The sequence below is a fragment of the Calonectris borealis genome, chromosome 1 (assembly GCF_964195595.1).
Source record: "Calonectris borealis chromosome 1, bCalBor7.hap1.2, whole genome shotgun sequence".
In the NCBI taxonomy this organism is placed as follows: domain Eukaryota; kingdom Metazoa; phylum Chordata; class Aves; order Procellariiformes; family Procellariidae; genus Calonectris; species Calonectris borealis.
Genome location: NC_134312.1, coordinates 60,304,634 through 60,326,517, shown reverse-complemented (window position 1 = coordinate 60,326,517; position 21,884 = coordinate 60,304,634). Strand labels below are relative to the sequence as shown.

The window sequence follows — 21,884 nt, the reverse complement described above, 5'->3', positions numbered from 1 at the left end:
CGCAGTGTTTGGGAGGGGAACGTGAGCTGTGGGAGATTGCAGATATGGGAATGAACAATCACATGCATAAGGGAAGGCCTTTGAAAATGGCAGTGGTTTCTGTGGGCAAAACAACACAGCTGGTTGCCACTGAACTGAAAAGGAGCATGAGTGTCCTCCGGGAAAGGGGAATTGCTCTGGAACTGGGCAGATACGAACTCTAATGCTGAAATAAATCAAACGGCTGGAAGGACTACGTGAACCACAGACAGATTGCACTCATCTCTTCCTGGGGAGATCACAGAACAGCTGGGCAAGACAAGAAGACGTCAGCACATATGGACCTGGCCTTTGTAGCTGCCCGAGGTCAGTGGCTGCTCCTGACGCAGCTGCTGTTGCCTGATAAGGTGTACGAGGGGGGAGCGGAAAGCAGCCGGGCAAAGAGACTCAGGAAAACCCCATCCCGCTCCTCCCCCTGCGCCTATCTGATGCTGAGGCCTGAAGGCTGGACTTGTTATTCCACGCTCTGATGTGCAAGTGTGGGGTGTTAGGTGATTTTTAGGGAAGGAAGGAAGGAAACAGGTGATTAGACATATCAAAAGAAACGATATGGCAGTGCTGAAGGGATGGGCAGGGCTTCTCGCAGGGTAGCAAGGAGCATGTCTAGTAACACAGCTTAACTGTATGGCAGGTAGGGCTTAGCTGATCCAGGAGGAAGAATAAATCCCATGGATCATTTTACTTGCCCTCCACTCGCTCCGTATTTGTCAGCATAGCAGAGATGTGGAAAAGGGTTAGATTGCCAAATAAAGGGAGGGGGGATTATTAAACCATACACACTACTGAGCTCTTTTGAGAATCTGGCTGCTAACAGTGGTACCAAACTTGCACTATTTTGAGGATCTGGCCTTCTGATCAAGTGCTGACTGTTCATGTGGAATATTCCCTTAAAGTGACAAAGTTCTTTGAAGCAGAGGAAAAAGAAGTACCAGCATTTACCGTTAAATTCACAGCTGTTTTAACAGAATGAAACTCTGAAGAAATCTACTGATTTCTTCAAAGTTTTCAGTGCGAGCCACAAAAATGGTGCTTAAGTGTGCTAGTGCTTTGAAGGGCAGAAATGTACTAGATTCTGCTGTTTGCCATGGAAAAAGAAGGTGAAGTTCAAGTAACAGCAAATACCATGGGTGCAAGATTACTCTTGTGCTGTGCTGATAACTCATCTGTCTTAATCTGATTCTGTTTGCAACAAACCACTGTGATAAATCTCAGTTCACAGAACTGCCCATCACTACCTCTGCGAATCTTTCCTAGAGAACTGCTTTGCACTGTGAAAATTAATTACTGCCTGCAATTGCATTGTGCAAATTCCTTATTTGTTCAGTCCATTTAGGCGTGCTTTCTTGTAAAATGTCACAGCACACTGTTCCTTCTCACCAAGAAAAATACAACTGTGGCACTGTCAAATAACTTTTTTCTCCCACTATCAAAAGAAAAAAGCAAAATAAAGGATCAGTTTCAGACCAATAAAAGTACCCCAGGAAGTAGGCTGGAGGCAATTAATTACTTGTCAGCATCTCCCTCAGATCTGCATAAAGTAGAAAAGGTTGCCTGTTTGGCTTTGTTCTGCTCTTTGTATTGCACTACTCTACTCCTTTCCCAACAATGTCCATCAGCCTGGCATCTGAATGCCTGCTTGATGTTGGTACATCAGGCCTGTTCAATCAGGTTCTCCGCTGGGATAATTCAACATGACCCATCCGAAGCTGATGTGTTTCTTCTGATTTGTATCATATTAGATCCGTTGCTTTTTACCTTGGTCTCAGAGAGAGGAGAATTAGTGTGCATTTCTCTCTCTGTGTGCAAGCTGATGATGGCTGTTAGCATATGGATGTGCTTTTCATCCAGTCAGTCACACACAGGGGCAGATGTGAAAACCCAGAGGTATACCCAGACAGAGGCATATAATCCTTAAGCACAGAATTAGCCATGTGTGCACGTACGTAGGCTTATATGCAAGAATAGATGCAGGGATATGAAATCCACATCTCGCGTCTGACCATGTATGGACACAGTCCAACTGTCCTTACAGTCATCTCTAGCGAGACTGCTTTCTTGCCCTTCCTTTCTCAGCTACACGTGCATAGAGATATAAAAGTGCATGGCAGGGAGACAGTCTGCTCTGGGGGATGCTCCTCTAGGTGCTGATGAATTGCGTACAGGAGCAGACCCATCAGCCATGGCCCCATCACTTCAGGAAAGACAGAGGCTCGCCAGCGTTTCGTTGCTGGCAGCGTGCTTATATCACATGGCCTTTGACAGGTCACCGCTCCCCAGAGAGCAGATACATAATGCAGGAATGCGCAGTCGCCGGAGGGCTCATGTGGTTCTCATCAGCATCCCAACCCTCAGCGGGTGGGACTGCTCTCCCACACATAGTTTTCCAGTGTGTCAGCACCCCTGCATGAAGCCATAGGCTGGCTCTGCTCATCTTCCTCGGCTGGCCTGTGTTGGCGGAGTTTACAGCAGGTCAGATGCTGTGCCTCCTGGAGTCACATAGTGACAGAGGCACTTGCTTACTTGCCAGATTTTCTCTCCCCCAGATTGTCTCTTAAGTTTCCACTTTGATTTTCTGGCCAGCTTTTCCTTCTCTGCCCTGTTAGGATGACCTGAGTGTGCTATCTAGCCCACTCCCACGTCTGCCCCTGACCTGGCAAGGAGCACGTCGAACTTTAGCTCTCAGAACCACAGTCTGTCCAGCTCTGAACACAGAAGTTTGTAGTCCACACTGCCCATAGTAACTCTGTAGCGCTCTGTCTTGCTGGTCTGTTATTGTAGTGAATGCTGTCCGGGCAAAAGATTTTAGAAAATACACCTTTTTTTAAATTAATTATTGTTCCTGCTACTTATGGACCTTTTTGCTACACTCTTGCCATTTATTTTACTCTTCTAAATTAGACGCAGCTAGGAGTTTTGTTATTGAGGTTCCCTTTAAGGGGATTGGAGAAAGACAGATTCATTCAGAGAGAAACTGAGATTTTTAATGGACTGAATCACCTGCTGGACCGCTGTGTGGGTAATGGGAGGAGGTTAACATGACTAATATGCTAGCATCATCTGGCACCTGAATTCAGGTTGGGCTGAATATGGGCATGTTTGTTCATGATGCTGTTGATCCCTACTAGTAGCTATGAGAGATGCCCTGGCTTTGCAAGTGCTTAGCCTAGGAAGGATGGTACTGGGGCACTGGTGCACTGAGACACACCAAACTTTGGATGCCGCCAGCAACACTTGCAGGCTGTTATGTGCTCGATAAGAAGGCAGCTTCACATCTGTCCCGTGCTGGTAAGGTTCTACATTGTGGGGATTTATCAGCTGGAAAGCTGGGGTGGCCAAGCAGTCTGTGGCTTTCTATTTCCTTTCACAGTCCACACTGAGAAATGAAGGCACTTCAACCCTGACACCTTGCTGCATATCTGCCAGTTTAGCTGGGACTCTAAATCAGTTTCTTGCGTATCAGTGGGCCACAGCTTGGAGGAAATAAGTGGGCACCAGTGACTGCTGGACCATGCGCACAGGGGTAAGCGAGCACAGCGGTGCACATGTGAACTCCGAGGGAGCGTGTTTGCAGATACACTTCCCAAAGGAGACTTGCATTCAGGTTCCCCATGCTCTCACCTCAATGATATAGTCTTTTCCATCTTTGCTGTGGACAGCTTTGACAGCGCAGATGTCAAGACCTCCAAACATTTCCGCGCAGGCGTCCGCCCAGAGTCTGTACCTGCAGAAAACATAGAGGCATGGCCTAGGATTAGCTGTCATTGGAGTCCACCAAATACAGCCACCCATCCCGCTGCCCGTAGGAGCACAAATCAATTCTGGAACGCTTTTTATCACAAGGCATACTTCATATGCTTTGCTGGGCCATTGCCTCCCTCCCTTGCACAGGAGATGGAGCAAAAAAAAAAGGATCTTGAAGTTTCCCTTCATTTCAGATTGCTTCAATCCTGCCCTCAAAGCCACCTTAAAATGTTTCTTTCCTTCCTTGGTATTTACATCAGATGTCCAGTTGGTTGTCATTTAGCCAAGCTATAAATATTTAGCTCATTTAATCTCCCAGTAGTGTCGGCCCCTTAGCGTTTGTATTGGCTTTGCCTGAAAGCCCTCCATTATGCAGGCAACTTTCTCCTGATAAGATGTCCTGCACATTGGGGCTGGAATAGGCTCGGAAAGTGAGTGCAGAATTTAACAGGGAGTAGCCATCCCCCCCCTGATCTGTAACCCTGCTTTTTACAATTTACTCTTTCAATTTCATCCTTTTACAGTCTCCTGCCGCCCTTCTATGCCCTGGGCGTTGCTCCTAGCGAGGTGGTCCCATCATACGGATCAGGCACTGCTTTGTCAGAGGGAGAGCTACAGGCTGTATCCCTTTTCTCTAGCTGTCCCAGAACGGGAACGTGAGCTGGTATGAACAGGGGCCAGGCCTGGCGGGTGCCCCCTTAGCTATCCTGGTGTCAGAGGAGGAGAGAATGACAAGAGGCGTATTATGGGGGGACTGCATCCCCCTGCTGTGGAAATGAGGAGGGAATGAGGCGGCCTGGTTTTATTTCCTGTGCAGCTGCGCCGCAGTCCTGACCATTTCAATAAAAATAATAATCTCAGAACTGCAGATCTGTAAGCAGGACTATGACAAGATGCGGGGAGGGGAGGGAAGGCCACAGTCTCATGAAAACACTGACATTTTGCAGACCCTACAGGGACTGGGAAAAGAGCTGTTCTGGCCAAAGGACAAGTTTATGTCCTTGAAGCCAGCCAGAGTCCCCATAGCTTGACAATATAATGATCAACTTGTGCGAACACAATGTCTGCAGGAAGAAGCAAGAGTGTGGCTTATATGACTACCAGTGCTCTCGTATCCCTCATGAGGAGACCAAGCACATTCACCCCAGCCCCCCCAAGGAAGAGAGTGCCTGAGGAGGAGTCAGTAGCATAAGGAGGAGGAGAACTATGGACCCCGTGAGCCAGGCAGGAGGCACTGCCAGCCCCCATCCTGCACTGCTGTGGCCCCGCACCCAGGGGCATCATCATGGGAACCACCTCTGTTCCTGAGGGATGTCTCTAGGTGTCTGGGTTCAGCAGCCAGACTCAGGGAATTGTTGCCCCTGCCAGAGACCCTGATAGCTCTATGTCTTCAACGTTACTGGCCCTAGGTGAGCACTGGGAGGCGTCAGGGCTGCTGGGGTGGAATAGCAATGCTACAGGACAGAAGAGCATATTTATGCATATGCATCAGGGGTAGCATTTGGAGAGGGTTTACTGCCATTTTGCCTAGTATTACCTGAACATGTCAATCCTTTGGGCTACTGTTCAGTACAGTAGGTACTTCAGGTTGCTCCTACTCATCAGAGCATTTCAGCACACACTGCTGCCTTGTTGCATGCACTGATGACTCACAGATTTCAACAGAATTTCTTGTATTTATGGCTGGATAAGGCTAGAGTGGTGAACTGTGGTACTACATCTACAAAATGAACTTTCAAAATGCAGCAGGAATGGCAGGAATCTGGATTTTAGTCCTATAACACTGCCATGAGGGAATGTCTACCCTTCATCTCTCTAGCTTCAGCTGTGTTATAAACAACCAGGATGCATAATAATGTCCAGCTCCCACAGTCCTATTAGGGTCTTGCAGAGTCACCTTCAGCATCTGATTTGGGGCTTGGCTTGGTTTCCCTGTTTCACAGAACTAAAGATGCAGAAGGGACCTTAGATGATCACCCCAAAGAGGAGAAATTTCTCTAATCTGGTCTGAAAGAGGATGGAGATTCCCCATCTCCTCCAGGCAATCCATTTCTGTGCTATGCTATCCTTACTGTTAGGAAATACAGGAAATGTTCAAATGAACCTTTTTTGCTATAATTTAAGCCCATTATTTCTTACAGTATTGTACTAGTAATATAAAGAGTGAGTAATGCCCTATTAGCAGCCTTTTACATATTTGAAGAGCTTGTGCCCTTTAAGTTTTTTCATCTTTAGGATGAAGTGGTGTTCAGCTTGTGTACAACTTCTTCCAGCTCTGTGACAGCTAATGAAGGAAAGCGAACCTCTGCACTGCAGGCAGAGATTCATTATGCATGGGTCTACACCTCTACTGGAAAAATATCAGTGGTCTGCTAACTGAAAAAGGAGGAAAACTACATAATCAATTGTTGCATTCTTTTCTCATAGGCTGATTATATTTTCTCCTCTGAGCATTCCCTTTATTGTCCTTTGGGCTCTCTCCAGCTCATTGCTGTCTTTCTTCAAATGTGGTGCCCAAACCTGGACAGAGTCAGAATTAAACGTGATCCTGACAAACTGGAGATATAATCTGAAAAAAACCTAAATTCACTAGGGATGAGTACCTATGCATAATCCATGGATTCTATAAATCTACCAATAATCTACTTAAAGAAATAGGATGGAGAACAAGTGACTTGACAGCAGTTCTGCAGAATAGGGTTTGGGAGTTACAGCAAAGCGTAAGTTACCATGAGTCAACAATGTCACGCAGTGGCAATATTAGCAAATACCATGGTGATTTGAATATATGGAAGTACCATCTGCAAATTTTAGTCTCTAAGATGCATGAGGCAATTCCTTCTGCTCTGTTCAGCAGTGAGAAGACCTTAGCTAACAAACCACCCACTTTTGGGAAACTAATGCAAAAAAGCACTTTCAACACTTCAGCTGACAGATTTTTCCCTCTGTTGAGCAGAAGAAACACTCTTCTGTGTCTGCCTCTCATTAGTAATGTACTTAGAATAACTTCTTGTTACTTCTTGTTTTGTGCTGTGACCTTTCTGGTTTTATCCCTACATGTTTGTGCTCGTGTGCTTGACCTTAGTATGCCGGTCTTGTTTCCTGTGGCTACATTCACTAAAGATCTAATGATTTAGCAGTGTTGGTCTCTAGCTGTACTTCCAGTCTGTTCTCCAAAATAGGACAGTTTGCCTTTGTGCCCTTAGTATTTTTTTAGGGAAACACTAGGTCTTTTAAACTTCTTTATCCAGCCTCCCAGGAGACCTCACTTACCAGTTCTCTCAATTAACCAAAGTCTGAAATACAATTCCTCCCTTCTAACCCAAGAATAACTAATACTGTCTTGAAACCCTCTTCCTTACCTCTCTGTCATTGCAATCTGTTCTAGCATCGCAGAACCTGTGTTTGCCTTCCAGTTTCCAGAGATGGACGTCCTCCTAGGAAAACAAACCAAAACCATAACCTGAACATGAAAATACACTCCTGCCCCATCCTCCTTCATACTGTAGTCCTCATTCTTGACTCAGTGCTTGTACAGGAGGCGATGAGGTGAGGTTCTTCCTCACAGAAGCCTTTCCAAATCCTGCCTCAACAACACTCCATACAGGATATATTGTTCAGACTCATGAAAGACTGAATGAGGAGTTAGATAGGGAAACCTCCAAGGAGTCTTGAGCACACATCAAGCTGTGTGAGTACTTTCTTTCTTTATATATAAGTCCCAGGAGAGCTGAAATGTCTGTAGAAGATCTCTGGGATAATCACCCTTGTGTTCTGCATGCTCCATCTGTGGAAAAGCAACTCTCCAGGTAAACATCTGCCTGAGCAGCTTCACAAATGTCAGCTATGACATTGTGGGTCTCCCTAACTTTGAATTAAGTTGTACTAGTGTCACAGAAAATATGATTATACCCTCTTTTCACTGACTTTTCATTGCCCTGTCTGTGACTCACTGTATCTGGACTTGGAGAATTTATAATTGCAAAATGGTTGGAGTCTCGTTAGCTGCAACTGATGGTTAATTTCCAGAAAAGGTACTGTGGCTGGGAAATCCTGGGTTTCATTATCATCCATCAAGGGGTGAAAAAATTTCCTTTTCTTGACCTTAGGCACAGGGCAGACCTTGGACAGCCTGCTGTGACAACATTGTGTGCAGATAACCCTGGCATAGCGTACAAGCTAGGACAAGTCAACAAGCTGACAGGATACATCCAGGGAGCATCTCCACGTTGAAGGATATTTAGGTAGAGATTTAGGAGGGGAGTATGAGATGTGATCCAGCACTTCAACATGAGGTTTTGGGAACCCTCCGTGCCAGTTCTCTCACCTTCTCAACATGATGCGGAAAAGAGACTCTGAACTTGCAAAACTACGTGGAGCAGTGGTAATATTGATGTCCTGCTCAACTGTAAACCTGGTTCATTATAGTTGACTATCTGAGGTTCCCTTTCACTCTAGTGAGGGACAGCCTGGTGTCCTTTTTCCGTTTCTCTTTTAAGTGGTATGTATAGTTGCTGTGAAATTTAAATGGTCTTTGTAGCCCATATTTAAAGGAGTGGGAGGGGGACCAAAGGAACATGATTACTGTGTTGAATAACAGTGTTTCCATATAGTTGACTCTTGTCCTTTGTTCCCTTCGCCCAACGTCCATCTTCCTGCCCTACTTTCTAAGCAAAGGTATGGATTCCTCCTCAAGCTTTGATTGTTATGAGCCCTTTGATGGCCTGTGAGGTCAGTGTTCAGCCCTCAGCCTCTCTGTTTCTTTTGATATGGGATTCTTAGGATTATGTTTTTCAGTTCTGCAATGGGAAGAACCGTTCTTTATTAACAGTTAGGTTCAGAAAATTGCTCTGCAGTGGCAAATGGCATCCAAAATCCCCTTAGTACTGATGAGAACTCCTGGAGTCTGATTAGTGACAAGATGATTGGATATCAGTGTTTAGAAAATGTACCTGGCATATCAAATGTAAGTGGCTGTGTTGTCTCTAAGAAAACCAAACCACAGCTATACAGTTTTGCAAGGAAATTTGATGTGGAAAAGCTCCCAAAATAAGAACTCTGCTCTGGCCGTTGGGCTGATTGGTTTGACTTGTTTATATCTACCCATCTCCAGCCAATATTGGGCATAAGATGTAAAATATTTTTCTGAGCTGTATCCCTAACTTCCCTGTTAGGGAACTTTCCTGTTTTTAAATGGAAAAGCTTCATTTGAAGCCCTCCAGACCAGTCACTAAATTCCTACACCACAGCCTCTATCAAGATCACTCTTTTCCAAGCATGTCTGAGCATTTCAGGTGTCAAGTGTACCCCCAAATTCTTCTTTTTTTTCTTTCCCTTTTTGTGTTCAACCTGAGATGGAAAAGGAGACTGAAAACAAAGGTCTTTCCCTAAGGATGCCCTGCCTCAAACCCCATTTCTCTCAGGGACTCAAAGTCAAAGTGCTTTGAATCATTCTAAACGTCAGGGGGCTGCATCAGTGTATGGTCAGCATCTTAAAGGAAAGGACCCCAAGATTTTAGAAATCAGTAGATCAAGCAGATTTGTGACCAAGACACCTAAGCATTGCTTAGGATAAGTGGATAGACTAGCAGATCATGGGCTGTTGGCATCCTGTACTCACCATCTCCCAGCTGGGCCATTTCAGTCTAAAAGTAGCTGTAGTTTACACACAGTTGAAGTTGTAGCCCCTGCAGAGCATATTGAACCGCATTTGAGGTGACAAAATCAGAAGTCACACTCATGAAACTAGAAAGGAAAGGATATTGCCCTCTTACTAAGAGCTGATGGCAAGGAATATCCCACCCCAGAAAGTCAGCAGCTGCTGGCTTCATGCAAAGTGAACATTTCATCAGTCTTAACTGGAAATGATCCCTCTGTTTGCCCCCAGCTGGGGTGAGGGTGGAAGTATAATTTCTGCCCCAATTTCCCCTGCCACATGAGCATTATTTTCTCTTCACCAGTATTACAATGACAGTCAAATACATTTGCTGGAATTTGAGGCATGTATCACATGCTGCTTATCTGCTGCTTTGAGACTGGCCCAAGGCATGGGCTAAGTAGGTGTTTGTTAGTACTGTAAATCTGGAGTCACTGCACTGAAGTCAATGGGAAACTGAACTCAAGCCTTGGGTCATGGGCTGGAAGGAAGTGCATTGAACATCTGGGGCGGGGAGGAATGCATGAGTCACCCTGCAGCATCCTCCCTCTGGCAGATGCTTGGTGCAAAGTAAACATATTCTGGAGAATTTTGGTACACAGTCTTTTCTCAGAAGGAAGGGGGCTTTTAAAGTCTATATGTGTGGGTGAAGGTATAAAAATACTGGGTATATTCCATGGCTCACAGATCAAAGCAATTCACTTAGTATGACACTACTGCAGATGCTGTAATTGCCTTTAAGGCTGAGATTTGCTAGCGTGACTAATGATTTTGAGTCTTCTATTTGAGACACCGGTGAGAGCGCTGACATTTTGGGTGCTTTTACCTCTGTCCTTGGACATAGTAGGGACTTATTTATACCATAGAAGTAAACTTCTATTCTGTCTGATGCTGGGACAGGAGGAACAGCCCCTGATGGGACTGACTATACCACTCTCCCAAGCTCACATCCATAAATAGCTCTCTCAATATAAGTCAACCTTCTGGGTTAGCAAGTTGCTGGGTGAATTTTGCTGTTGGCTTTCTTTGCTAATAAGCTTCATTTCTCATTAAGGTGTTTCCCGTTCGTGGCTGTTTTAATGTGAAAACATTTTTCATTTAGCAAACAATTGTTTGCGCAGCTATATTCCCAAGTGGGATTAGCTCTTAGTGTGACTGCTTTCATTCCTCAATCATCTGGTATTATTTCTGATCCCTGTCTGGATGAGTGTGTGGTGAGTGTGAATAATAAACGGGGAGAGGATATGGTCAGGCTAACTGGGCCTTTGTTTCACTTAGAGGCAGGCTGGGAGCAGGCTCTGGAGCCAAGGCTGGGTAGATTGGCAGAAATAGGGAATTTTAATTGATATTTTAAACCTTCCTTCCTTTGGCCAATTTGAGCCAGACTCCCTGAGATGTTAATGTAATATTAGGCAACTGTGCTGTTGTTGACCTGATCAGATTTAAAACAAATTTTCTCTCATTGAGTTCACATGAAGTAGCCGAGTGTCCCACAAGTCCTTCCCATGAAGAATGTGACTCAGTCATTATCTAGTTTACTTAAATACCTCTGTGCTAGGAATCCAACTGGGAATTTTAGGCAGCTATAGCTGAAAAATATGTGATAGTGCACATTTGATAATCTTATTTAACGTCGTTTCACCAGAACTATGGCCTGGGGCTTTGTAAACACAGACCCAAAACTCATAGTGCTGTGGGTGTTAGGTAACATGAAATTTATCTGGCAACCTGAAGAATGTACTGCTGGAGCTGTCTACTTGTCCAGAATTTTGTGGCTTGATAAAGAACTTCTGGAGAAGCTGTGCTATTTGGCTTTTCTCATCTACTGGTTTGCAGTAAGAAGAAACAGGTGTCTTACTGACTCGTGGTTACATCTTTAATTGAGCTTGATGACTACTGAAGTTGGCTGAACGCTTTTTAATATTTTTAAACATACCAGTGTTGAGGGTTGCCTTCATGCCACCTCCCTCACTACTCCACGGGGCAGGGAGGAGCTCTGGGGCACCCACAGAAATGTCTTTCCTTCTTCTTTCCCTCCTTTGTACACTTCAAGGAGCACACACGCAAAACGCCCACGGAAACCCTGCACGCTGGCCAGGCTGAGGCCATTCGTACCTGGTGCCGTGTTCTCCCCATGCCCTTGTGTGCTTGCAGAGCCGTGATCTCCAGCTGGGGAGAGGATGGGGTGTCGCTACGGGTTGGACCCTGTGGGACTCCATGAGTTGCAGCTGGCTCAATCTTTTTTATTGTTTCCTCCAGGTGGGAGGGGGTGGGTTCAGCTCCCACTAGAGGGTACTGGGAGCTGGAGGATTTTGCTGGAAAAGATGAGCCCTTCAACAACAGGAGGGAGAGGTGATGGGTGATGGGTGAGCACAGTTGTTATAGTGGGAACTAACTGAATCTCAGAAACAGGTAGAGAGAGATTTACCTTCCAGTAACAATGAGCTGATGGTGAGTAATGGAGAAGATGATCGGTGGATGAGGGATCTGGGTTCAGAGGTGGGAGAACAGCAGGGCTATTCTTCAAGGAAATTAAGTCAGCTTCCTACTCCTGCCCAGAGCAGACACTGACTGAATCACATCCACAGCACTGTCTCCCCCCCATCTCACTCCGGCATAGCCATGCACTCACATGTACGCCTTGTAGTTGCTGCCGATTTTCTGGATTCGGATGTCGTACTTGGAGTCAATGAACGGCTCAGTGGTGGCGTAGGTTTTTGCCATGGCTACTATGCTGGCCATGTCCCGGAAGTCGTGCTGGTTCTCAACTTTGACCTTGATTGCCAAAATCCAGTGAAAAAGTGACAATAGCAAAAAGAACAGGAATACTTTGTGAGCAGAAATCATCTCCGCGCCTGAATAGCACAATGTCAATTAAAAACCACACCGATGGAGCTGAGGACAGAGCAGGGATTCTGTGATTTAAAGGGAGAAGTTCCCCAGACCAACCCAGCCCAAAGCAAATTGACCCCTTTCTCCTTCCTCATGCACAAGCCCTGGTAAACCTGGCACCAAGGAGACAGCTAGACCTTTGCCCCGATGGCTCTTGCTAATGGTCTTTGCTTTTATGATGCTTCAGAAAAATAGTTGATCTCTTAAGGGGCATTACTGCATTCAAAGTTTGGAACTGCTATTTCCCGTGTTGGGGTGGATGAAAACAGAATATTTTGGGTGGTCAGGAAATAGAAACCAATGCCAGGAAATCAACAAGAGAGCTGGTTGTCTGCCACCTCTAGGTGTCAGTTCCCTGGCATTTCACATTACCCCCCGCCCCAGACTTTCTTTGAGGAGCAGTATAGGTCTTCTGGCTGGAAGCAAGCTCTGAAGGAAAAAGATGTCTCTGGGAGAGCCTGTGATTCTTGAGGAGATTTGTGTGAGCGTGATGCCATGGGCGCATGTGTGGGACAGCTGGTTGGGTGTTAGACTTGAGTCACACTTGGAAATGAGAGGGCAGTGGTCTGTGAGCTGGAGATTTTCTGAGAAGCTGGCTTTTCACAGTTTTGTATTCAGTTATGAGAAATGCTCTGTATCATATCAAAAAAAAAAAAAAAAAGAAGTAAGAAGAACCAAAACAGTGGAAGCTCTAATGATACCATCAAATCTCTGCAAAAGCTAATGGGTTTGGGAGAGGAAAACTGAACAAGCAGGTGGCAAGAACATAGTGGACAACTTCACCTCATTTATACTATCAACGCCGGCCTTTAGTCTGTTGGCAAAAACTTGCTTGGTGCATCAGAGAAACCCATGCAATTCTTGTTCCTTGGAGCGGGACGGATGCAGGAAGGGTGGGTTAATTGGTGGAAAAAAGACCAACATTGTGTGATAAGAGTGAGCAAGTGAGTGACTTTCTTTACATATTACTACGCTTTGTACTTTGGTAACACTTCAAGACCACAGTTGGGGATTGCAACCCCGCTTTGCTAAGTGTGTACTTGCTTGTGACAACCGGTCGGTCTCTGCCCCAGAAGAGTTTCCCAGTTGTGTCGGTGTGTGTGTTAAAGGAGGGTGATGACAGACTATGTGGAGCCGGCTGAAGGAAATGCGTGCGATGGTATTTGGTGTTTCTTCGCAAAGAACAAACAAGTGCCTTTACATATCTGTCTTCAACCATGAGAGGGCAGGAGCCATCTTCACTAGAGAATAGAGGACAAGCTTGTTTCTAACCTGTTTTATTCTGTTTAGACAGTTTTCTATAAGGTCCAGCTATAACAGAAGCCAAAGATAGAGCCACAACCCAGTGCAGAAAAGCTCTTGAGAACTGGACACGTTGTGGGGAAGATGAAAAGTGCAACTAGTTTGACCCGTGACCATTTCTAGATGCCTGAATGAGGAGAAAAAAGGCCTGGTCTTTGCTTCTCCTTTTGCTGAACGCCAAATACCCCTAGTCCTCCTTCCTTTTGCTATGGTGAGGGTTGTGCTCTTGCTATTCAGGGACTGCTGAGAAAAGGAGCAGAGGAGGACAACAGGCGTTTGTGGAGTGGGAGGGTAGAAAAAAAAAAGGAAATAACAAACACAAAAGGGAAATGTAAAGGCAACCGTTGCACGTCATCCAGGAGGAGCAGCCTTGCTCTGGGCGGTGTTGTTCCCCTCTATGTCTAAGTGGGGTTGCGTGCGGTGCCGGCTGCTCCTGGCGTGGCAGGGCAGGGTGAGGCAGTAGGAAAGCCCTGGAGGCCGCGGGGGGAGCAGGAGAGGGGAGCACCGTGCACGGGGGGAGCCCCCAGCCTAGGCATGCCTTGCAAAATCCCAGGGGGGTTTTGCTGCATCGGGGCCGGGTATTTTTGTTGCGCTGATAAGAGCAGCACTGGGCTGAATGACATCAGCAAGAGAGTCCCACCCAGATGAGATGATCGCAGGAGGGACTGCACGGGCAGGTGATGCACATTGTTACGACATATTCTCCTGGACCCTTTTGGCAATGGGAAAAGACAAAAGCCATCATATAATGACCTACTTGGAACAAGGACATTTGTGGGATCTGAAACAAAGTGCTGTGCTTGTGTAACAATTGTCTTTGGGCCCCAGCTGAAATGTTTGCATTCCCAGCCCAGGAACGTTTGTCCCAGAGGCAGAGGAAAGGATGCTGCTTCCCTCTCCAGATTGGAATGAGACCATATTGTTATCGCTAGAAAGGAGCTGTATGCTCGTCTTGTTAAATGGGATTTTTTCTCAAATCTATATATATCTATATATATTTTCTCAAATCTATTTTCACAGCAATCTATAGAAAGGAAGGGTCCATTTCTTCCTCTTTTCCATCACCCCCTGCCTATGGGGAGAGAGGGAAAGCATTTGAAGGTGTTTTCTCCAATGGGCCTGAGGATTTTTGGCTGGGTAAATAGTTAAAGAGGGGGGGACTCAAGGAGGACACAAAGAAAGAAATGAAAAACAAAGAAGATGACTCCCACAGTGCTACGCTACCGCACAGTCCTCAGGAAACAGCTCTGCCATCTTCCCTGGCCCATGCCAGAGCCCTTCCCATGGACTTTTCAGAGAAAGCACCGTACAGAGGTCCTTTTTTAGGAGATCATGACCTTATTTCCCACTACGCATCAAAATAATCACCACACCAAAGCTGAAATCTGAGCCACCGTTTGTGAATCATTAGAGCCAGCCAAATTTGACAAAATAACAGCCGTATCCTGGGTTAACGCTGGTTTAGTCCAGTGTATGGTTATATCTTCATATGCAGGAAGCACTCGAGTTACAGTCAAATTAGATTTATTTTCCTGCCTTATCTATCAAGTCCACCATTTTATTAGCTTTCTACTTTTCAATTTTATATAATTCATTTCTTCCTGCCTTGTAACCCTTTTACATGTCAATAAAATATCCATTCTCCTAACAGGAGAAAAAAACCTAGAGATAACCAAAGCCAGGGTGGATGTAGTGTGACGCCAGAGGGCATTATTTAAGAAGGGACTATTAAAAATCATTCTAGAGCAAACAGTTACCAATTTACCTAATAAGGGATAAATCTGTCTTCTAAAATGGCAGGTTGGCCAATGCATGAAACTGAGAAAAGAAGTTGGAAAGAGATCAACAGGAAGCCATTTTTCTCTCTCTCGCTCTTTTTTTTTGCAGCCTTCTTAGGATATCTTAACAATATCCCATTAGCCGCATAGAGGAGTGCAAACAGCGAGTGCAAACACAGCCCCTGCCCTGCTGGCCTGTTTGCTTAGCTGTGCTGGCTGTTTGAGCAGCAATAGACTCATTCTGGAGCCATCAGCTGCTGTTTGCTGTAGCGTTTTAGTGACCTGTTGTGAAGAGTTTGGGCCAGAGTGTTGACAAATGCCTTTTCTGAGTAAGAAAGCTCCCTGGGAGAGTCCCTGCTTCCCTTCTGGCTCTCTCCTCTAACTTGGGCACCGGCCGTGCCCTAGCATGCTCCCTGTCACTGCAGGGGCGAGGGGAGTCTGGCTGGACCCCTGGGGACATGCTCACACAGATGTGACCATCCCTTTGCCCAGTGGTGGCATCTCAGAGGCTGATACTACGTGACCTGCAGCTGGTGCCTGTTCCCATCCTCAGCCTGCCCAAGAGGCACTGATCTTGCTGCCCTTGGCTGGAGAGCAGTCCGAGGGACAGATCAGGAACAAACACCTCTGCCCCATCCCTGCTGTGGACCTTCTTCTGAGGCCTTCCTGCAAGACAGGATTTTGGAAAGTGGGTCCTGGCATTGTTAAAAACCCACTGTGGATATTTCCCAGGCAGTCTGAGCCACCCCTGACCTGTGTGAGCACAGGTTCCTGCAGTGAGGGACTTGGGCAGAAATTTCTGCTTCCTCTGTCTTGTAGTTCCTGAATCTACTGCCTCTTGTATATCCCAGATGTTCCTGGACACTAGGGTCTCAGGGCTACAGCACTCGTCTCTCATCTTTAGCCTAAGCACTGCAAGGTATTGCCTCACAGTCCCCTTTTGCTTTTGTTAGTTACGTGGCCACATGAAAAAATAGTCAGTCAGCCTAAGTGGCATAATTATAGTAGTCTGCTAGGGCTGCCCTAGCTTTGCCTCTCTGAGTGTCATCCAGAGTTAACTCTGCCTCACAGGTTAAACCCACACCACTTTGGAGATGGCTTGCAGAAGCAGTTTCTGTGCCCAACCTGGGGTTAGAGGTTCAGCCGGAAGGTAAGTGTCCAAGGCTGAGCCAGAGCCGGGCTTGGCAATGTGGTGTTTAACTGAGTCTTGGTAGGCTTGTGAAAATGTCTGAGTGTTTTCGTCCAGAGGAACAAAGCTTGTGATTTTTCGTCCATCTTGATCTGTGCTTAGCTTTTCTGTAGTGTTTTTGCCATTTTGGGACAGTGAGTCTTGAGGAATGGTTCTGCACAGAGGGTTTCCTGAGTTCCTCCTTCCCTCTACCCCAAATTATATTCCCCTTCTCAGAAAATACCCGACCCAACCAACACACATTCAGTTTAGGCCTAACTTTGACCCATCTCAAAATAATAAAGACACAACAAAATCTGCATTTCCTTATTATCCTCACATTGAAGTTCTCCAGATGTTATGCTGCCTTTAATGCATTAAGCCTTATAGTCTCTACTAACTTTCTAATGAAGAGCTGCTGTCAGCCCCAGTTCTTGGCAGCTTTGGTCCCCGATGCCCTGGACCAGTCACCGTTTTCTGTGTCCAGCAAAAGGTTCCAGACTGATGTGCAAGAAATGGGGATGCTTTTACTATTTGCAAGACGGGTGGTACCTCCTCGCTCATGAGTCAGTGGGAATGCAGCGATTGGGCTGCTCTGTTGTGAATGTTACATGTCAAGTCATTATTTGTCCTCTGTAAAAGAAAATATTTGTTCCTTGACAAACCGAGGCAGCCCTTTCCCCTTCCTTTCCTCTTTAGCGCACTGGATTTTCAAAGCTCTCACTTTTGGAACATTCTATTTCCAGTCCCGAGAGAGACAAGGTGACGAGCTGTCCTTCCTGATAAAAAGCTTGCAGTATTTTTACATTACAGAGTGGCTCTGTTTAGTTTGTGCTATATTTATACCGGAGGAAAAAAAAAAGTCTTTCCCATCCAGTAAGAGAGAAAATAACTCTGACCACGTTATTATGAACAACAAGTTTTTCTTCTACAATGTAATAAATTCATCTGAGCCAGGATTTGTACTGGGGAGGTGTTTTCATAATTATGGGGCAGGAGGGGACAGGAGGTGACTCCTAAACTGGCCTAATTAGAGAGGTCTAAAAATAAAGTAAGAGTAGCAAAATATATATGTTTATTAAATTCATATAAATATATATGAAGCCACACGAACAGATACTGTTTTTCCTTGTTGCAGATCTGGCAGTTGTTTCCTTCTCATGATCTGATCAGGAAGAGGTGAAGAGGCTCTTTGAGTGAATTTGCAGTGCTGGGCTCTGTTCCTAGGGCACTTTAGGGTCATGTTAGCACACAAACGGCAGATATTAACACACTCAGAGCTTTATTCTTTTCCATGGGCTCTGGCATTATGAGATCCAGAGTCCGGAAGAAGTGTTACTGCTTTCTCACTGTAGTGCCCACCCTATTCAACAGACCCCTAACCATGCTGGGGTAGGTAGGCTCAAACAGCATAATGCTTAAAAATGCCTTGACCTTTAGGAACTGCTGGGCGAATAATAGTTCAGTTCTGCACAGGGAAGGACATCTCCTCTCAGTGTCCATCCATGGTTTCCCTGGAAGAGTCCTTGAGTACTGTTGACCCCATGAGCCTCGGCAACTTAAATACAACATGAGAAAGGTCCTTCTCTGCTGACTCCATTGTAAACCATTGTCTAAACAATATTTTTACAGATACTGTATTTGTGTCGATACTGTACTGGACCAGCAGGACACAGAGCGTTTGTTATCATCTTCCATTGCCAGCGAGATATAGAGTGACTCTGAATTTTGGAAGGGGGATAATGATGGTCATGGGAGGGGCTGAGGGGCATATGTCGTGTTTTTAGATGAGAAGATTGGGGCCCCTTTGTCCCTCTGGGTGAAGGCTATTCCTGGTGTCTCCGTTCAAGTCAACAGAGAGGCTGTTGTTTCTGGATTTCTCAATGGAAATTTCAAAAGATGCCTTTTACTGCAAATTTGTTTTCTTCATTTCCACCTGCACCTTACATGCACGCATCACTTGGCAAGAGCACTTCTATCACTAATCGTATAATGCCATCCCTTTTTGTTCTGACCTCGAATACTAACTGTTCCTCTTCCAAGCTAAAGACAGTCAATAGAGCCTGTTTCTTACAAGTCCTAACACAGTTATTTTTCATTTTAGCTTTGAGGATTCTCTGTTCAGCCCTCTGATTAAAAAATGGGGTGAGTGGATTTTGTGAAAATGTTGTGAAAACGTTGTGAAAACAAAGGATATGTGAAAAGGAAAGTCTGATTATTATAATTATGCTTTTTCCAGCCATTATTGCAAAATAATAAATACTCAGCATTTCTTATAGTGCCAAGAGCCTTATGAACATGAATTAGCAATACGTATCAGGTAATCATTATCATCCCTCTGGTCTGTAACACAGAGAAACTGAAGAAGAACCGTGAAATGACACAAATCTCCCTGCAAGTCAATGGTGGAGCTCTTTGGGGAAGAGGCCTTTTCTGTGTCCGAAGTTTTTCTGGCTCCTGGCCACTGCCTCGGTACAAATAAAGAATAACGGTGTCTGGACTTCCCATCTTTGCTCATTATTCTAAGTTTTGGTGCCTCTCATTACATGTGATTTTATCATTAATAACAAGAAAAATGTAAGTACTTCCTTGACAATTTCTGCTGGTAATGAGATTGTAATCTGAATGCTCACATCCTTTGAAGGACCCATTACAGGTACAAGTACATGGTCGCTATCTTGGCATCGTTTGTTGCAGTAACTACTATTTTAAATCCTCACATGTGTACTTTGGCTAATAGGTTGGTTATTTTATCCTTTGTTTCTTCAGTCACTGCTTTTATATAAAACATGACCCGATGCAGGTGCTTTATTAACATTTACTTTCTTACACTCATCTAAACCAAAAGCAAACCTCTCTCTTTTCACATTACGTATATTTTACAGCTAAAGACCTGCTATTTCCTGCTATCATCTCTACTTCTGAAGACCAACACAAAGAAATCCTTTCGCTCTCTGTGATCTCCTTATCATCACTGATTATTGCTTTTACATTATGATGGTTAAAACTACCATTATATGCCCTGGACACTTTCCTCTTCTGAATTACTTAATTGGAGTTTCGTTTTTTTTTACCTATAGGTGTCCTAGTACGCCCATAGTTCTGCTTATCTGTATTTCTCCTGACATTTTCTGTGGTTTCTTTCTGTCAGCCCCCCCTGGGCTTGAACCCTGTTGTCTTAAAAACAACATGAAACAAATTCCTCTTACTTGTCTTTTAAACCAACTGATTTGTTCCTTATTTTATTTTCACTTTCTTCTTTTTTTGCTCTATGCAATGAAATACAGTGGGACTTCAAGACGACTAATTTAATCAGTCTCAACTTTCCTTCAGACTGCTTGTGGCTGGAGAAGGGCCCAAACTAAAACCATAAGGTCAACAACCCTTCCTTCCTGTACCTTCCCCATCTACTGAACAGAGCAGTGTTGAAACTCTGTGCCCAAATCCACATCCAGACTTTGCTACTAGTCCCTAATTTCATAATGGACTAAAGTAAACTTGGCCTCAGACCAACTCTTTCTTCTAAGATGCTGGCTGTCAGCCTATCTTCATCTGGAACGACTTCCTACGTAACCCCCTTGTACCACTGCGTACAATTGTGCTTGGAGTTTGAATAGAAATCCTCTTCCCCTATAACTTGTGACAGCAAAAATCAACATCATTAAAGAATAAAATGGGAGGGCAAGTGAGAGGTGGAAGAAGATCTGGTGTCTGGTGCAGAAAACAACAGCTCAATATTCTGCTGAGAGTTTTGTCTGGAGACACTGTTAAGGTTGGGGTACTTTTCTCTGATTCTGCCCTCATTTCTGTAGCCACCGAGGGTCCTTTGTGCACAAGAGAGACACATGAAGCCCTCCCTACATTACAGATGAAATTGCAGAGCAGTCAGAGAGATCCAGGATTGCAGGGTCTCAAGGAACCTTTCCCCAGGGAGCGGTTTCTTCCTCCTGGTTTATCCTGGTTGTATTTTGCTAATGAAATCCTTCTTAGGGACAGGTTCAGTGGCTCGCTCTACAAGCAGCTCTAGGCTGTCCACATGTACTCTTAATTCAATGACACCTCTGCCTGTTTAACATACGCAGCACCAATATTTTAACAAACATTTCCTGCTTATTTAAATGTTTGTTCCTTGATGCTGAAAGCCAACTCCACCACTGGCTCAGGGATGTGAGCCCACTTCCTCTCCAGCAGCTACCATCCAGGCAGGGGAACATTGCAACCAAAACAAGAAAGATTATGAGAGCTTCCATGTGCAATCCAGGAAGCCAGAAAGGACTTCTGTTTCCAGGGCGCAAGCAAGCAAGCTCTGCCAAGTTTAAGTTTGGTGTACCTATATATAATTTTCAGGCAAAGTGTGTGGCTGGGAGAAGGTCTCTCTGCTCTAGAGAAGCACTGTGACAGGGATATCAGTTACAAAGTTCAGGTACCACCCAATTGGATTCAGAGGTGATACATCAGAATTCCCTACTTCTGAACAAATCAAGTTTTAGACAGATAGGGGATGCTTTTTTAAAAAGTATATGCAAGAAAGAGGAGACTAAAGTGCAGCAGGAATGTGCTGGCGATGCCTCACTGAAAGGGGAGCCCAGTCACCCCAAGAAACAGGGGCTGCTAATTCACTGGGGGAATAAAGATCCCAGAGAGCCTGGGAAAAACAAACAGGTCCTTCTGGGGAGCGAACTGTTTTTCAGGATTCCTTGGCAGGCAACCAGCCACTCTGCTTTGTAAGGTCTTGTTCTTCCTTGCAAGGAGGAAAAAAATAACTGAAGGGCTCCCATTTTATTGAATAAGGTCATCATAATGCGCTCAAAAAGACCAGTGCCGCTGCTCCTTATTGTGAGAGCTATGGGGTGTAGCTGCACATTACAGGTGCTTGAATAAACAACATTACCACTTTCAAGAGAGGAGAAAATATATAAAAGACGAGCCTAATGACTTCAGCCCAGCCAGCTTTTCCCCCTCTCTTCACAACCCCCCCTCCCACATCCCAGACAGCCTCCAACCCAATACCACTGCCTGTCTCCGAGTGCGTGACAGTGGAAAAAGGCCTCTTCTCACACAGGAACAGCCAGTGCAACCCAGATAGGCTGTGGGGAGGTTTAACCCCTTCGCTGCTGGCCACATGCCGTGTACGATCACAGGAATGCTGTGCCACATATATATCTGTTTCCCGAGCTACACATGTTTTTTCTTTTACTTACCTTCCCCATTCCAGCATGCGCATGTCCCAGCTTGACCACTACAGGGAAATTCGGAGTTGTGAGCTGGAAGACAAAAGAAGGAGCTCCTCATTAGTATTTCTTTCCAG

General features: G+C 45.2%; 1 protein-coding gene and 1 long non-coding RNA gene across 2 annotated transcripts in view; one reads left to right on the top strand and one right to left on the bottom strand.

Moving 5' to 3' along the window:
• Positions 1-21,884, bottom strand: part of SYN3 (synapsin III) — a 203,166-nt gene that overhangs the window by 11,418 nt on the left and 169,864 nt on the right. Inside the window, exons 7-10 of the mRNA XM_075156474.1 lie at positions 21,778-21,840; positions 12,069-12,211; positions 7,143-7,217; positions 3,658-3,760 (exon numbers count right to left, since the gene is read on the bottom strand). Coding sequence (XP_075012575.1) covers positions 3,658-3,760; positions 7,143-7,217; positions 12,069-12,211; positions 21,778-21,840 — 384 coding nt within the window. The remainder of the gene's footprint in view (positions 1-3,657; positions 3,761-7,142; positions 7,218-12,068; positions 12,212-21,777; positions 21,841-21,884) is intronic.
• LOC142085049 (uncharacterized) lies at positions 14,653-21,782 on the top strand. Its single transcript, XR_012674539.1, has 3 exons — positions 14,653-16,558; positions 18,681-18,721; positions 18,931-21,782. It is a non-coding gene; the product is annotated as an uncharacterized LOC142085049 (long non-coding RNA).